The sequence below is a fragment of the Physcomitrium patens genome, chromosome 8 (assembly GCF_059467195.1).
Source record: "Physcomitrium patens ecotype Gransden chromosome 8, ASM5946719v1, whole genome shotgun sequence".
In the NCBI taxonomy this organism is placed as follows: Eukaryota; Viridiplantae; Streptophyta; class Bryopsida; order Funariales; family Funariaceae; genus Physcomitrium; species Physcomitrium patens.
Window position 1 is genome coordinate 304,129 of NC_143417.1, and position 18,015 is coordinate 322,143.

At 40.4% G+C, this 18,015-nt stretch overlaps 1 protein-coding gene and 2 long non-coding RNA genes across 3 annotated transcripts in view; 1 reads left to right on the forward strand and 2 right to left on the reverse strand.

Moving 5' to 3' along the window:
* LOC149988406 (uncharacterized) overlaps window positions 1–18,015 on the forward strand; it is an 86,783-nt gene that overhangs the window by 57,841 nt on the left and 10,927 nt on the right. The gene's annotated exons all lie outside the window — the stretch shown is intronic.
* LOC141045701 (uncharacterized) lies at window positions 10,319–12,301 on the reverse strand. Its single transcript, XR_016504337.1, has 2 exons — window positions 12,161–12,301; window positions 10,319–11,989 (listed from the first exon to the last, which is right to left on the reverse strand). It is a non-coding gene; the product is annotated as an uncharacterized LOC141045701 (long non-coding RNA).
* On the reverse strand, window positions 12,029–15,570 carry LOC112285859 (calcium-dependent protein kinase 17). Its single transcript, XM_024527160.3, has 2 exons — window positions 15,040–15,570; window positions 12,029–14,076 (listed from the first exon to the last, which is right to left on the reverse strand). Exon 2 carries the CDS (start codon window positions 14,030–14,032, stop codon window positions 12,428–12,430), a length of 1,605 nt encoding a protein of 534 aa, XP_024382928.1. The 5' UTR covers window positions 14,033–14,076; window positions 15,040–15,570; the 3' UTR covers window positions 12,029–12,427.

Below are 18,015 nucleotides of genomic sequence, written 5' to 3' on the forward strand. Positions count from 1 at the left end.
TTTATTGGCTCCCATGTGCATTCACTAATACCATATCCGCGCCAATGGATAAGATATTCTAATTTATTTTGGTGCCGCCTTGAATCTAAGACTTCTTCTACTTCAAACTCTTCATTATTGTCCATTTCTATAGGAGGAGGTGGAGCTTGTCGTCTTCTTGGTATGTCCACTGTCTTGTATGGTTCAAGAAGAGACACGTAGAATACTAGATGGATTTTCATTGACTCTAGTAGATGTAAACGATATGCAACTGGATTGATTTGTGTAAAAATAGAAAATGGTCCTAACCTTCAATAGTTTAACTTGTCACAAGGACGAGTGGTCTTGATATTGTGACGAAGTAGCCATATCTTATCACCTAAGACGAATGATGGTTATTCCTTTCGATAAACATCCGCATTAACCTTTTGTTGTTCTTGAGCCTCTTTTAATTGCGCCTTCATCGTTGCATGTAGCTCTGATAAATATATTGCCAAATCTTTTGTAGCAAGATTATCAACTTTTGAAAAGTCAAAAGTATCAAGTCGTGGAGTATAACCATAATTAGCAAAGAAAGGTATTTGTTTTGTAGAAGAATGTACCGTGTTATTGTAAGCAAACTCTGCCAATGGCAAAAGAGTTGTCCAATCATCTTGTTGGTAATTAATGATACATCTTAAATATTGCTCCAAAACTTGATTAACACGCTCCATTTGTCCATCAGTTTGAGGATGGAATGTCAAAGATAGTTTTATATCCATTTTAAGAATCTTGAAAAGAGTCCGCCAAAATCTTGATACAAATTGAGTTCTCCTATCTAATATAATATCCTGGGATAATCCATGATAGCGATAGATATTGTCAAGAAAGAGCTTAGCTATTTCTTCACTTGTGATAGATTTTGTACATAGTACAAAATGTGCCATTTTGGTAAAACGATCTACTATCATGAATATAGAGTCATAAGAACCTGAGATTGGAAGATCCATGATGAAGTCCATAGAAACAAAAGACCATGGTTGTTCTGGAATGGGTAATGGCTAAAGAAGTCCAAAAGGTTGATGACGAGGAGTTTTCGATCTTGAGCAAACATCACATGATTGTACAAAATCTTTAACTGCCTTCTACATTCGAGGCCACCAAAAATCCCTAGATATCAACTCCAAAGTCTTATTATATCTAAAATGTCCTGCTGCTGGGAAGTCATGACGAGCTTGAAGAATACGTAAACGTGCTTCTCCTTTTGGAACATATAAGCGTCCTTCAAAATAGAGTAGGTTGTTTTTGAATTCAAATTTAGAGGGATCATGAGATTTAGAAGAATTATTCTTGATATCATGAACAAGAGGGTCTGAAGACATACTTAACTAGACTTGCTTAAGAAAAGTTAAATCAACAGTCAATGTTGATTTTATTGCTCGAAGATGAAATTACTCCGGCTTCAAGAGAAGTATTCTTTGTTGCTCAAAAGTTGCATCTCCTTCTTTTGGTGTAAGATAAGAATGTCTAGACAAGGCATCAGACAAATCTTGTTGTTTTCCTAGCCGATAAGTGATGATGAACTTGAATCTTGATAAAGACATGCACCAACGAGCTTGGCAATGATTTAATATGCGTGCTGACATAAAATATTCGAGGTTCTTGTGATCTGTATACATGGTGACTGGACTAGAAGCGCCTTCTAGATAATGACACCATTCTTGAAAAGAATCCACAATTGCAAGAAGTTCTTTGTCGTGGATCTCATAATTGATTTCTGCTGCTGAGAATTTTTTTGAATGAAAGGCTACTGGATGAAGTTTGTCATCTGTTCATTTGAAATGATGTAACCTAAGAAATCGACTTGAGTAGTGTGGAATACACACTTTTCTATCTTGGCATAGAGTCCTGCATCTCTTAATTTTTATAATACACGACGAACATGAAGTTCATGTTCTTCTGGATTCTTAGAATAGATCAAGATGTCGTCTAGATAACACACCACAAAATCGTCCAAAAACTCTCAAAAAACATCATTCATTAGATGTTGAAAACCTGCTGGTGCATTTGTAAGTCCAAAAGGCATGACGTTGTATTAAAAATGTCCACACCTAGTTGGAAACGCAATCTTCCATTCATCTCCTTCTTTGATGCATACCACATTGTATGCTCATTGAGATCTATTTTTGTATAGATCTTAGCTTGATTCAGCTGATCAAGAAGTTCAGATATTAAAGATAGTGGATACATGTTCTTGATGGTAATCTTGTTGAGTCCTCGATAATCAACACACATCCGCAATGATCCATCTTTTTTCTTCACAAATAGAATTGGAGCTCCTGCCGGAGATTTAGAATGGCATATGAAATTCTTGGCTAGATTTTCTTCAATATACTCCTTGAATTCAGCCAACTCATTTTGTGATAAACTATAGATTAGTCCAAATGGCAGTTGTGCTCCTTCTTGAAGGTCAATTGAGCAATCATAGGGACGATGTTCTGAGAGTGTATCCACATTCTTTTTTTCGAATACATTTTGAAATTCTTGATATTTGCTTGAAATGCCACTTGAAGACTTTTCACCAGTAGAAACAGGTGTGGCATAAATAATATATGGTGATTCTTTCATAGCATCATGCAAGAAAGCTTTTGCACCTATAAATACGGGTTTAATTGAATTGGACTTATGACTCTCTACTTGATTAACTACACTATTAATTATACTTTTAGAGAAAGTAAGAGTTCAAGAAATCCAATCTATTTGAGGGTTGTATTTTTCTAACCACGATAAACCTAAAATGACTGGATTAGAGAGAGATCTAATGATATTAAATAGTACAAAACTATTATGACTATTGATTATTACTTGTATAGGAAGGGTTTTGTGAGTAATATCTCCAAAAGACAATGGACGACCATCTATGACTTCTACATGAATAGGTTTAGTTTTCTTTACTAAAGATATGCTATATCTTTTAGTAAATTCTTCATCTAAAAAATATGCTGAGGCTTCTGAATCTAACAAGGCAGAGACTTTGTAATGTTTAGGTCCTAAAATAATATTTAATGTAAAACAAGGAGAGGGCTCTGAGGAGAGAATAGGACCTTTACTAGATGTTGTGCAAGGTTCCAGCCGCACGGTCTCTATTGTAGCTGGACAAACTCATTTTCCGACATATTGTCTTCTTTCATAGCCATACTCCTCATTTTGTGATTGCGTTGTTTCTTTGGACAATGTTGAGCAATGTGCTTTGATTCTCCACAATATAAATATAATCCTTCTTGACGATGATGAATCTTTTCTTGCTCATTAAGAGGTTTCAAACATACTGCATCAATTTGCATATCCTCTACTTCTGAATGTATGTGTTGAAGAGGTGTTGGTGTTGCCATTGAATTATAGTAACGTTGAGGTCCACTTGTACGGTTCTCAGATCGGAATTCAAAAAGGCGATTGTCGCACTTCACAACAAAGTCAATTGCTTGACTCAATGTTTGAGGATCAGGTAAGTTGAGCATTAATTTTTTTACCTCATATTGTAATCCGTAGAGAAATTGGCTAATAAGTGCAGCATCATCCCACTTGATATCAGTTGCAAGTTGTCGAAATTGTGAAGCATATAACGTTATTGATCGATTGCCTTGTCGTAAAATATGGATCTTATTAGTTGCAACACGAATTGTATCATGTTCTCCATACATGGATCGAAACTCCGCCAAAAAAGCCTCTAGATTATCCAATATTGGATTGCATCGTTCAAGAAAAGATGAAAACCACGATAATGCTGAACCTGAAAGAAGCATACCAATGAATCTAACTTGCGATCCTAGAGTTGGATAGCTTTGGGGTTTAAATTCAATCACAAGTTGTACTTGATTGATAAATCTTCGAAACTTGGATCTAGTGCCATCAAACTTCTCGGGTAGGGCAATTCTTGGTTCTCTAACATTTGAAGGGCGTTCCATCATGGGAGAAAGGACATGGTTTGGTGCAGATGTTGAAGCAGCTCCAACCATTTCTATATCTTCACTTCCTGCCAATCTTGTTGCTCCTTGTGGTGGTAAATTGAGTTGATGCATCGCAAGCATTAACTCCCTCAATTGCTCTTGCATTTGTGCCATTGCACTCTTCATTTCAACAAGTTCTGCCATGATAACACTTAGAAGAGAGAAGATGTCTAATATCGCTTATGACAAATAGAAGAGAGGACTTGAGAACAAAGAAAATACTAAGGACAATATCAGTTTAAAAGAGGATAATCTGCAACTTCTAATATGCTTATATCTTATCAAGAAAAAGGGGTAATCCACTCTTAATCAAGATTAGACAAAGCTCTGATATTATAGGTGTACTCTTATCAATCTGTCAAGGATAAGAACTCGATAAAAAAAATAATTCAGACAAGTGAGCCTTCACTCAAAGAGAGGTAACAAAATATATATAAACAAGTATATATATTGAAAGAGAAACTAGAATGGCTATTCCCAAAAGACAAAAAAATTAGAGACCCTTGAAACTAGACTAGAAGTAAGAAAGGAGTTGACAAGAGTGAAGAAGCCTTCACTCTTGTCTCTATATATACTATCTAACTAAGGGCTATGTGGCGACGTTCTATAGGACCTCTAATATGTGTTGACTTTGTAGGACACATGCCTTGACTTACAAGGCAAGTTTTTTCTATGTGTGGGCCACATAGTTGCTTGATCTTCAAGCTAACAACATGTGTGGCACATGGCCAACTTGTTGACCACGTTTCTAATCCAAAAAGTGAATTAAAGACACCTATGAAGTCAAAGCAGTATTTATGAAGCTTCTAGGAAGCTTCCATATTAAATACTATAGAATTAACTTACTTTTACCTACTTTTACTTACTTCTATCTATTTGTATATGTAATTACTAGCTTACATGATTATGTCCGTGACACTAATCATCTAAAAATCAATTTTGGGATTTAAGTGCATTGAAGCGCTCCCATATAGGTGCAATCTTTGAGCAGTTAAATAAAGCATTGTTGTATAGTAACACAACTATATGGTAAAAAATAAAAACATGGATATTGATATAAAAGAGCTTAGTAGGAATATGTGGTAGAAAAACAATGATAAATGATAGAAAGGTAATAAAAAATTAGACTTAATGATGTCTTTTAGAAAAGGAGCTTCTATTTATTTTAAAGAGGCATAAATGCTTCATATAAAAGTAAATGAGATAAGTAATTAATATGAACATGTTCAGAAAGAAGTTATCAATAGGTTCAAGCAAAAATTACCTCACATTACCAAATATTGATATCCAAAGAGGACAACTTGTCAACTTAGGTTGAAATAAGATCCCGAGGCACATAACCACATACTTATGGCAACTTTGAGGTTCTATGGTAGATCAAAAAGTGGAATTTAAAAGCAAACTAGTAAAGAAATTTTTGAGCATTGATTTTATGTCAATCGAATTAATATTAAGTTTTTGGGAGATTTTCAAAGTTAGTGATGTTCTTGATTGGATTAAATTTTGAAAAATAAAATTATGTTTATAAAATTGACGATTTCTTAAGTTCTATAGTGTATGTATGGATGAATTTTAGGAAATGTATTGGTGTTTTAGTTTTTAGTATTTATAAAAATTTTGAGATCAATTGAACAATTAGATCAAAGTGTGTGAAGGTTTTTGTGGATTATAGTCTCAAAAATTGGAATTTGAAGGTTAATGAATATTTTTAAGATCTTGAGGAATCTATTGATTGGATTGAAGTGAATTTTTTTTTATAAAGACTAGACTTGATTTATCACAATTTAAGTATATTTTGGAAGAAATTCAATGCTTCAAAAAGGAGATATTGGCATTGAAAGTTCAACATTCAGATTGGAGTAGGAGGCCAGCCAACACCTAAGCAGAATATAGGATCGATCTTCTATTTGGTAAGTTTGATCATCTTCAAATTTTTTGTGCTTGTTGTGAACTTAGTTGTTGAAAGGTGTGTAAAATCTTAAGCAAGATCAATGGTATAATTGATAGATATTGAGATTCTAAATTATCCTAGTGTTAGGTTATTTTGATTAGGATTTGGTTTAGCATTTAGGAATTGGTTAGGATTTAGGATTTATTTAGGATTTGTATAGGATTTATTTAGGATTTGACTTATAATTTAAGTAAAGACTATTAGAATTTTAATTAGAATTAAAATAGTATTTGATTGGAATTTATTTAAGATATATTTTTGATTTTATTTTAATACTTCATTTGAATTTCTTTAGGATTTCTTTGTGCTTCTTTTGTAAATTCTTTGAGGTTTCTTTAGATTGATTAAAACTTTGTTAGCATTGTTAAGATTTAATTGGATTTATTTAGGATTCTATTAGAATCAGAATCTTATTTTATAATACTCCTTCTACCTTCCACAACTACGTGCTTTGTGCATTCTCAAGCAAGGCATCATGTAATACAATAGTGTGTTCACTTGTTTTTGTTGCTTTGGAGTCACATAGTCTGCATGTACTTACTCATGAAGCTCCAGCTGTTTATTCTCTAATTGATAAGTTTCTTCCAAGATATAGCCATTGCTTTGCTACAATCTTGTAAGGCATCTAAATATACCAAATCCAATGTGCAAATAGTCTCTATTACTTAGACGAGTAATCTAGTACCTCTGGATTGTTAAGACCATGCATTTGTTTGATTGTTTTTCTAAAGGCCTCACAATAGCCTTCCTTGGTTGTATTTTGAAATTCGTTATAAGTTTTAAGACATCTCAATTTGGCTCATTATGAATCCTTGAAATTCTACCCGAATTGACAAATAGGAACTATACCAAAGAACCATAATCTTTCATCTTCAGTAATAGTTTTTGGATTATATAATAATACATCACATTTAGCTTCCATTGTTCGTATGATTCTAATACGTTGGTGATTACCTTGTCATAGCAATTATAGTCAATTATCAATGAATTTAATTTCTTCCAACAATATGATAGTATAGACTTTATAATGTCACTTCTTTCTAATAATTTTTTATATATAGTATATAGTATCAATACTCAAGGTAGTAAGTGTTATCCACTTGCTTATTTTTAGAAGAATGTCATAAGGAGGGTCCTAAAGAATAACATGTTTAAGAACTGCTTATTGTATGGCTATTGTGTATGAGCCTAGACCTAACTTGATGGAGTTTTCTATAAGCCTATTACCAACTTGATGAAATTTTTTGTGTATCACTATCGTATTGGCTCAAAGACCACGTCTTTAATTTAAAGAATATCTCTCTTTATCGATGTCAAAAATCTAGAATGACCTTTGATGCCAAAGAAGGTACCAAATGTTTGTCAAATCAGTGTGTTTTCAAATAGCGGTTGTCTGAGGATCTCTATTGACCTGCGATGATCTAATGTAGGTATTTAAGCCATCTTTTGGCCCTGATGGATTTTGTACGTCTTAGATTGTGTCTTGCATAGACTTTCTATAATTTGAATCTTGGTTGAAAACTCTAAACTACTAGTTTTGTAATTAATATATGAATTTGTAGTTTTGGATCTAGTATTTTAACTCCCCCTAAGGCTACTGTTTGAATTAAGAGTATCGAACTTAGCTTTGCTATTGTTTTCTTATTCAACTTAGCCTCTTAGATGAAATTCCATGTGAGTATTTTAACTATTTTGAAGGTAGTATTTAAGGTTGTTAAACAAGAGCACAAAAATTAGATTATGGCCAATATTGTGTGGTTTGTCATCATGAACTTTTATCTAGAGATAGATTATTTTTATTTCCAACCTAAAAGATCTACAATCAAATTTTGAATCACTTTGTTAGTGATGACTTTTGCCAATGCTAGGGCCCCAATTGAAAATCCAAGATACATAATAGTAGAGCCAAGTGGTAGCCAATTAAGGCCCAAGTCTAGTAGCCACTACTACATGCAAGATTGTCTTGCTAACCAGATTCCATACAATATCTTCTAGTTTATTTTAGGACCACTCTCTTTGCATTAGATGTTCAATATTTTCATGGCCGTATCTATATTATATTCTATTTTATGGATGTAAAGCACCAAATTATCAACATACATCTGGTTTGTAGTTTTATCATCCAATAGAGTGAATCCTATCAATGGTCAATCGGGATCTGAAAGCATGTGCCCTAGCACATCTCTTGTAAGAAGGTATAAATAAGGTGCCAACAAGCATCCTTGTCTCACACAACATTAGAGAGAGAATTGCTCCTCAAGTACTCTGTTTAGCATAACTCTAACAAAGGCTTCAGAGTATAATGTCATAACTCGTTTAACCCAATCGGTGGGAACTATTTTGAATTTTCTCTCAAGAAATTCCAACTCATACAAGAAATTCTAGCTCATCCTATTTTAGGGCTTTTTAAAGTCAAGAGGATGAGATTTTGGAGGATGAGATTTTGGTTGCTTTCTATAGTCAAATCTATTGAAGATTGGGCCATAAAGATGTTGTCTAAGATATAGCATCTCTTGAGTGGGTTGATACGTTTGTGTTTCAACACAACTTGTCCCCTCATATGAAGCATGGTCTCATTGACTACATGAGTACGGGCCGATAGTTGGGTCCATTCTTTTCCCCTTATCCATGTGTCAGCGTGAGTATGTTTTGCGGTTTCTTTTGGGTGCCCTTGGTCTCGGTGAGAACCTCTAGGAGGCTTCTGTTATCTATTTAGAATCCCGTAATTATTACTGCAGAAGCTGTGGTTCCCAAGATCCGTGGTGTCAGTGCTTGGTGTCAGTGCTTGGTGTCAGTGCTCTCCAAAAGTTATTTTGTGCCTTGCCACTGCTCCATTGTGTGCGTGTTGTGTTCTGTCTTTCGATTGCCGGTCGTCGTGCTACTTGACATTCTTGTACCAAGTGGTCAAACGATCGACATCTACTACATTGAGTGGAAAGTTCGCTATATTCTAGGGAATATTCTATTTCTCTCTCTGTCTAATCTTGGTATAATGATGGAGTGGGGTAGAGCTTCTACATTACTCGTGAGGATGCGCACTCTGGGTCCTGATAGCCGGGTAAGGTTTGTGTCTGTGTCATCTACAAATAACACTTCGCTAAAATTCTCAAAAGTTTCTCTCAGAAACTCGTGTTCGAAGAAATGGAGGTAGTTCTCTGACTTGTGCCTAGATTCCAATCATTATCCCCCCCCCCTCCCCCCCCTCTAGTGGACTACCTCGTGACGCTAGCGTACTCGTCCGGCCTACTTCCTGAGAGAACTGGATTTCGAAGTAGTTATTGGATCGGATAGTTAGTTGATGGAAAGATCTGTGTAGGTTTGCTTTGGCCCACATGGATAATTTCCTGGCACCAGGTGTGCGCCCCGATATGTGTCCCAAGGCCATGCAGTTGGCCATGAAGTTGGTGAGCTTTTTCATTTTCTCCTGGTATGTCTGTAACCTATCTGCAGTCATAGTAATACGCACAGGTGGGGGTCGTTCCTTTTCTTGTGTGCTGATGGATCCCACATTGGCTTGTTCTGTTGTCTCTGTGGTTGAGGTCTGTCTAGTACATGGCTCCTCCAGGATGGGTGTGAGTACCTCTTTGGGATTGTCTTTGTTCTGTGATATGGGTATTGTTTCGCTATGAGGGCACGGGTAGTATGTTTGGAGATATCTTGATAAATCTGGGGCTACTCTTGTCACCAAAGCAGCTATCTCTGCATATTCCGAGTTGGGGAAGGATAATCTCAAGTGAGGGTACTTACTTAGGAGATGTTGTCCAGTTAGCCTTCGGTTCTGTACTTGGTTCCTAATAGCCTGAAAGATTTCTAGGTCTGAATCTCCTTAATGTTCCAGAAGTTCTCCCTCCTCCTTCCTAAGGGAGGATATGGTATATCCTGTTTGCGAGTAATATTGTATCCCTGTAGACTGGTTGTCCTGTTCCGGTGTACGACATTTAACATCCTCCTGTGTAGTAGTTCATTGAAGAGGAGTTTCAGCATTTACCTGTATGCGTGTGCTTGTCCAGTATGCTGGCGTTCCGGTTGTCCAGGCGGCGTCTTGCGACAAGAGATGTTCCTCCGGTTGTTGGTCCTTGGGATTCTTGTGGGTGTGTAGATTCTCCTTGAGCGCATCCCTGAATTCCTGTGATTCGGATCCTTGTCTGATATTTGAATAGGTGTTAAGTGCCCGCCGACTTCTGATGGCTCCCTGTGCTGATATCTGCTCATGTGGTATCCTCTCATCTGTGCTACTTATTGGCTCTGCTACTGCTTGATTGACAAAAAGATTGCCCTTCTGCGGTGCTCCAGCTCGACCAGTTCCCGCATTCATGTCCATTCTACCGAATTTGACCTGTATTTCGGTTGAAGTGTGCTTCTGCAGATGCACTTCGTATCACTGATAGTACCACTACTCGAAAGACCCCACTTAAACTGCTAGATTACGCACAAATCAACATCCCTGAATTTCGGATCTAGGTTAGAGTTGCGGCTCCGCGTTTCACGGAGCCCCCTTCACGACCAAGCCAGCTATCCTCGAGCCGAGTATCCTAACCGTCTAGACTACAGCGGATGCGCGCGACACCACACTGCCGCCGCTCATGCTGCAGGACAACCACCTAAGCTCCTTAACCTCATTCTTCACGCTCGCGCCCTTCCAGATCGACTGCGTGTTTCCACACCCCTAACAATCAATCCCCCCCTCACCTTGTAATCAATCGCAATTGCGCCCGATTAATTGTAGGCTCCCCCTCGCCCGATCGAAGCTCTTATCCACCTCCCTTGCTTCGCCTCGCCCCGCCTTGCCAGGCCTGCTTGCGACTGCCGTGCCCACCTGACGACGGGTGCTCAGCCGCCGCTGCCGTACTCGTCGCCCCGGCTCTCATTTCGGAGCAATTCGCTGCACGCCTCTCCTCCCCAGCACATCCCACGCCACCCCCCCACGTTGCCATGCCACCCTCGTCCATTGCATCCATGCCTGCCGGACTCCGCGCTGCTGCGCCGTGCTGCATCGTCGTGCCGCTGCTCACCCTTCCTGCAACAGACTCTGACTTCACATGCCGCATACCCTACCTACGCACATCTCCCGCTCCCCCTCCCCCTCCACTTGCTGGTGTAACCCATCAAGCGAACAAGCACCCGCACACCCATCCGTGAACGAGTGCGTGTGCATGAGATGCTCAGTGCGATTGAACTGTAACCTGACTCGCGAGGAAAATTGTCCTCGGAATGAGCGGCGCTGGAATCCAGCACCTGGTTGCGACTTTGTTGGCACTTTGAGATTTCGACGGAAAATACTCGTGTTCGTCTGGTTGACGAACACCGGATCATGGTTTTGCGATCCGTAGCGCACCCTAACCAGCTGGATGAGGGGGAGCAGCAACACTGCGCTGAAGTGTCACGTTCTGCTGGCTGCAGATTAGTGGGTTTGATGAAGTTTTTGAGACGTCCCCTTGTTCTTTCAGTGTGTTTTAGTTTCATCTATACTGGTCCCTGGCGGTGGGAACTCCGGTAGCAGAGCGCGCCCTCGCTGTCAACATTTCATGCGCTTGTGCATCTGCCTCTGAGATCCATGAATTCGGGGTTTGTACATTGGTGGAATAGTCATGTGCATAGCGATTCGCTTGGCACCTGTGTGAGGTCTCGTTCTGAAGCGTACTGTGATCAAGGCATTTCGGACAAGCTCGTGTGAAGTGGATGATTTGGATGTCTGTGAATGTAGTTTATGTCGTACTGGAGAGGATGACTCCCACAAGTCTGTGTTGCACAATCCGTTCTGCTTTCGTTTCAGCATAACATTCCATATCATGAGTAATATCACGAAGAACAACATTTGTTTGACAGAATTGTTTATTTATTTGCGAATGGGGCTTGTGGGATGGTGTTGATGTTTTCCGGAAGGAGCCCCTACTTTCGACTTCCTGTGGCATTGCCATTGCTGAGAACCCTCTCCAGCTTACCATACGCAAACACTGTACATTCCTTTTTTAAAACATGTCGCCACTGTCGTCAGTCAACCGCAGATCAATTCGCAACTTGATGGGGAGATTATAACAAACACGGGCCAATCTCACCTCGCGTGACTGAAACTCTGCGACCTAGAACATTGAGTGTCAGCACTCCAGCCATGGAATCAGAAAACCAACTGTTTAATTTGGATATCAAAAGTACTTGGATGTCCAATGAATTTGTATCCATGCTCATGTGAAGGGGTTTACAATTTTGAAAACTATACCAAGTCATGAAGAAGAAGACCACTCACGTGTAATGAATCATGTGGCTGCAGTTACTCTAGAATGTAGCGAGGAGAGGCAACGAACTTCGGCGTGTATGTGGAGCGGGGTGGGGAGGCCATATACGTCGAGGGACAGCATTACAAACCCCTGATATGTTTTCAGTGTCACCTTACGCTGAAGAGTATGAAAATCCGTCCCGCTCACATGTCTACCAGAACTGCTTTAGCACTTTTCTAGTTAATATCATCTGTTCCCTGATTGGGCTCAACGGCGAACTGGAGATGTGGACAGATCTACCACCTGTGTCTGGGACTCTTCAGGTTTCCGCCGTCTTCTGTTCCAGGATTGCCTTTCCGCATCATGGCTACGAACTCGTCGTAGTCTATTCTTCCGTCGTGGTCTGTGTCCACCTCGTTGATGATCTCTTGAAGTGTCTCGGGGTCTCCCATCCCTTGCTTCTCCATTGCTTCTTGCAGCTCATATATAGTAATATATCCACTGTTGTCCGTATCAAAGTGCTGGAATGCGGCGTGAAGGTGATCCTCTTTCTGGGTCTTGTTCATGTGCATCGTTGCCGATATGAACTCGTTGAAATCTATCTTTCCATTCCCGTCGACGTCAGCAGCTTCCATCAACTTCCTAACGTCCGCTTCAGTGAGCCTAGTGCCCTGCTTTAACAATCCTTTCTTCAACTCATCAATCGTGACGGTACCGCTGTTATCGGTATCTATGGATTTGAACAATTCTCTCAACCCTACGATCTCTTCCTCCGACAAGTTGTCTGCTATCACCTTCAAAGCCAGCTTCTTCATCTTGTTTGCAGCTGAAAAGTTCCTCAGTCTAGTCAACACCGCATTGTCTAGTGGTACGTCGGGAACACCGTCCCTCTGCATCCATGGATGGTTCAACACCTCCTGTGCAGTCAGACGCTCCTTCACATTAGAGTTCAACATTTTCTTCACCAGATCCTTCGCCTCGTCCGAGATCTTCGGCCATGGGTCGCTCTTGAAGTCAATGTGCCCTCGCATGATCGTATCGAAAATTTCTTTCTCTGTCTCGGCCCAGAACGGTGGGACCCCACACAACAGAATGTACACTATCACACCTGCGCTCCAAACGTCAGCTTCGGGCCCGTAGCTCCTCTTCAAGACCTCCGGAGCCACATAGTACGCACTTCCAACAATGTCGTGGAACTCATCCCCGGGCTTGAAGAAAATTGACAGACCAAAATCCGTGGCCTTCAGTGGTGCATTCTTATCCTTGCTGGCTAACAAGAAGTTCTCTGGCTTAAGATCCCGGTGGAATACCCCCAAGGAGTGGCATCTGTGCACTACGGTTACAATGACCCTGCACATATCGGCAGCGTCTCGCTCACTGTAATGCCCCTTCGCAATGATGCGATCAAAGAGCTCCCCACCTGCACAGAGCTCCATTACGAGATTCACATTCTGCTTGTCCTCAAACACATCCTTCAATTCCACGATGTTAGGGGTCCCCGACAGGTGATGCATAATCTGAACCTCCCGCTTGACATCCTCGATATCATCCTTGTTGGTTAGCTTCCGCTTGGCTATGGTTTTACAGGCGTATGAAATTCCGGTCTCTTTGTCGGTACACAAGTAGGTCACCCCAAACTGGCCTCGGCCAAGCTCCCGGCCCAAAGTATAGTGTAGTTTAATATCCCTTAGGGGTTTACCCAAGATCCCTGTTGAAGATGATTTCATTTTCGGCACATGACGAGATTGACTCCCACCGTAGCTACCTCCCCGATGGCTACCCCCAGGATGACCGCTATCGCCATGGCTGCTTCCCTGGTGGCTCTTTGGTTGCACGCTATCGTTCCCCTGGCTTGCTTTATGTTTGCGGCCATCCCTAGGCCTTGCGCTTGTGTTCCCCATGTCACAGATTTCCGTGTCACAACACCTAAATCACGCTCGACACACTGACGAGCCACGGCAACCATTCTAATTTAGCGCGTTGTGCAACTCCATCAACATTGCAGAAACTGACCATTTTTATCATAATGATCCCAGACGAACAGAGAAACTCTCACTCACAGATAGGAAGCACAAATAATTCATCACGAAAATATGTTCACGATATTAATGAGCAACTCTCAGTGCAGACCTAGAAGTTGAGGAGTTTAGAGTGCTATCTAAAGCACAAATCAATTTATACATCTTTACAATTACTTGCTAAATCCAACAGGAAGATTTCCAAGTTGCGCCCATCCTGAACTAGAACGCTGGACACGAACGAAGAAGTAGACGACAGATTCCACTACATAACGAGCACATCATTCATCACACTTGAACGTCTGTCCAGGGGGTTTCTGATACAAATTTTCCTTATTATTATATCGACGGATTAGAACCTTCTACTGCTGCATGTCCATTACCACAGTATAAGAATGAAGAAAATAATACCTCCGCGAAATACGACTCTACTGAAAGGTTATATGCAACGCTTATCGAAGAAAACTACCCGAGATATTAATTGTCGGGAACAACACTAAATAAGACTTCAACGAGAAAACACTAAACTTCAAAAGTCACAAAGGGTTTGCGAAGCAGGGAGAATTAAAGGGGTCTACTGAAAAAAAATCTTCCAAGCCAAAAACATCTCTATCACACCCTCCCTAACCCAAGGTCAACTTCGCAAACACACTTCAAAACTAGACACGATCTCAAACCCCCACCAGAACCATCTTCGACAACATACATATATAATATGAAAACAAAAAAAACTATAATAATAAAAATAAACATGTAATCCAGCTTGATGGAGAAAACATTCTTGCCAGCGTCGGCGAAGCTTACACATATTATAAAGGCACACATAACCTGGGATAAATGCAATTTAGTCCAAAAAACCGACACTAATCGAACGGAAGAGATCTAACTACCTGTAATACACTCTCGTCGCTTTGACAGGACAGCTGAAGGAAGCCGAATACCGGAGATTAACGCGCACCAGTGCACCACAACGAGGCCGCTCAAAACACCGACCTACGAGCCTCCCTGCCACAAGAAGAAACCGGGTCGCTGAAGCACCGTTGCCCCCAACGCAGGCGGATGTGTAGATGCTTCATCTGCAGACCCAGAACCTGTAATACACCCAGAAGTGTGCGAAATGACGAGAGGAGGGTGGTGATGATGCGTCCGCTGCTGTCGGGCGAGGAGTGTCTAAAAATTCGGATACCGCAGTGTTGGCTCCGCCTTTCTTTCCTTCCTTCCTTCCGTCCGTCCGTCCGGCGCGAGTCCGCTGCGTTGCAGAGTCGGTCCGGTAGGTTTTTAGCTGCCCCGCTCTCTCTCACTCTTGGCAGATCTCTTTCTCTCCACTCTCTCGTGCGAGCTTCCGTGACTTCCCCCGCTACTAGCGTCCACACTCGTGCCTAACTCGGCCTAAGTTTGGAACTTTTGTATCCAAATTTGGGACTTGTTCCGTGTGGCTTGGAAATATGGTTGTGTGGTTTGGCTTCATCGTCATTTCTGAGTCACTTCACTGCTTATATTGGTTGTGTGAGTGGAAATATGTACTTCACAGCAAAATGGTTGTTAATGGACAACAAATATGCTCATTGTGTACCATCCACCAACGATGGATTGAGTAAATATGGAGGATCAGTGGTTGGGTATGGTGGAATCCCTTGAATTGTCATTTTTGTATGTGATTCCCTTGTGTTGGCTACTTTCAAAGTGAATTCGACAAACAGTAAAGACTTTTTATTTTGAATAAATTGTTCTACATATTTGGACGTTTCGATCAAAAGTTTTTTCTGAACTCTGTTTATTGTTTTAAGTGTGCTTGTTTTTTAGAAGTCTTCGTACAGTTTTTTTTTTTTTTTTTTTTTTTTTTTTTCATGTGATCAGATAAACTATGATCTTAGATTTATTCTATTTTAGTTTGAACTTGGTCTTTTAAAACATGATGTAAAAATAGGAATTGAGTCTATTTTAATATACATAAGTCAATAGTCAATATTATTATTTTTAAACTCTTAAAATAAATTTTGATAGATGATGTTATATGTAGGAATATTATAAAATAGGGTATTTTTAAAAATTACAATTCTACTAAATAGGATTACAATTATTTGATTTATCTACTATTGCAATAAACTCTTTATTTTCTATTCCAAAATTTTCACTTTAAATTGTTGTAAAATTCACTCTTAAACAGAAACAATCATACGAGTCTTGTTTATATTGTATTATTTTTTAATTTGAGATAATAATGCACTACACAAAAAAGGTAAAACCACGATAGAAAACGTGAGGGCAAGTTATCCTGAAGAAGAATTTTAAAAAGTTATCTTACTATGGTTTTAAAAAGTTATATTTAAGATTGCCGTTTCAAAATAGACATTTCATTTACCATTGGATGGGAGCTATGCATCCAGCATGTAGAACATGCTTGTGAAACAATTGCATTATGTAGCCTGACCTTACTGGTTTAAGACTTGCTCCACCTCAACTTCCACAATGAAACAACTCACTTTTTCACATAATACAATCTGACAAAGTTGTATGTAGTTTGTATGAAGCTTTCAACGGTTCACAGGTACAAAGCACATGCACTATGGACATGAGAACTGGGCAAAGTGGATGACATTCATGGCATGTGGAAAATACAGAGTGAAGCCAAAATGCACCAGGAGGGAGACTGCACTGGATCAGAAGCTCCGCAGAGAAAGACACCAAGATTCAGAATTGACAAAAGAAGCAAAACTGATAAATAGAATTTAAAAGAGCAAAAGGAGAAGGAAGAGGAAGAAACCGGAGGGGCATCGTTGAACGGCAGACCTTTCCACCCACAGGGCGGAAGAATCTCCCGGGGGGGGTGCAATTTACTGGCGCTGCAGGACTTGGACAACCCCCCTCGCAGTTCGCCTCGCACCCTGGCTGGCTGGCGGGTCAGGGCAGGGCAGAGCAGGCACCCCTCCCACCCTGCAACTCTGCGCCTCGATTGTGCCGAGACCCCCACCAGTGCCCTCACGAAATGCTCTGCGAGAAATTGGGCACATTTCCTGCGCCCCCCAACTTGTCACATGGTGCATTCCGACGTCAGAGTACCAGCACGGACACCTTTGTTTCGCTTTGACAACAGTTCAGAACGACGTGTTGGAAGAGACGTCAGCTACTGCGCACAATTTGTCTTCGTGCGTGAATGGTGTAAGGGCCCTGGGTGCAGGCAACCTCACGCATTCACAAGCTTGTCACTCCCACACAACACCCTGCAGGGTTTCCAATACTATGTGGGTGCTGCTCTAAACACTTCATGCCAAATTCAAGCACCCCGTTCCCTGCGACACCAGTCGAGAAATCCTGTTTGAGACCTCTCCCGACCTACTGGAATCGTGACATTTTGATGAATGTACTCTAAATTGCTGAGAATGTTAAGAAAAACAACAGGATTGGGATGTTCGAATGAGGACAAATGACCAGGAAGCACGCCCTCTTTAACAATGAAAAAGGCATCCGCGGTTCAAGGGATCTTACTGTACAAAAGTGCCTGCATTGCACAACCAGCAGTAACTCCGGAACACGACAAGACGAGAAAAGTGGGCGACAATAGAATAAATGTGCTCTCTGCTTGTGAAAGCATGTTCGATGTGCAAATGCACAAATTCCTTTATCTTGTACACAGATAGTTTTAGTGTACGGATTTACTATTTAAACCATAAATGTCAAAAGTAATAGAACATGGGCCATTTGCCGCGGAGGCAATCCCAAATTCTTCTCCAGATGGATTCACGTCCTAAATTGAAAAATATGTAATTACGAGATCGAGAGCAGGCATCTAAAATTTTCTCAGGCGAAATTGTAAGTAGCGTTAAAGGTTCGACATACTCATAGCCGGGGGATTTGGGGGATACGTA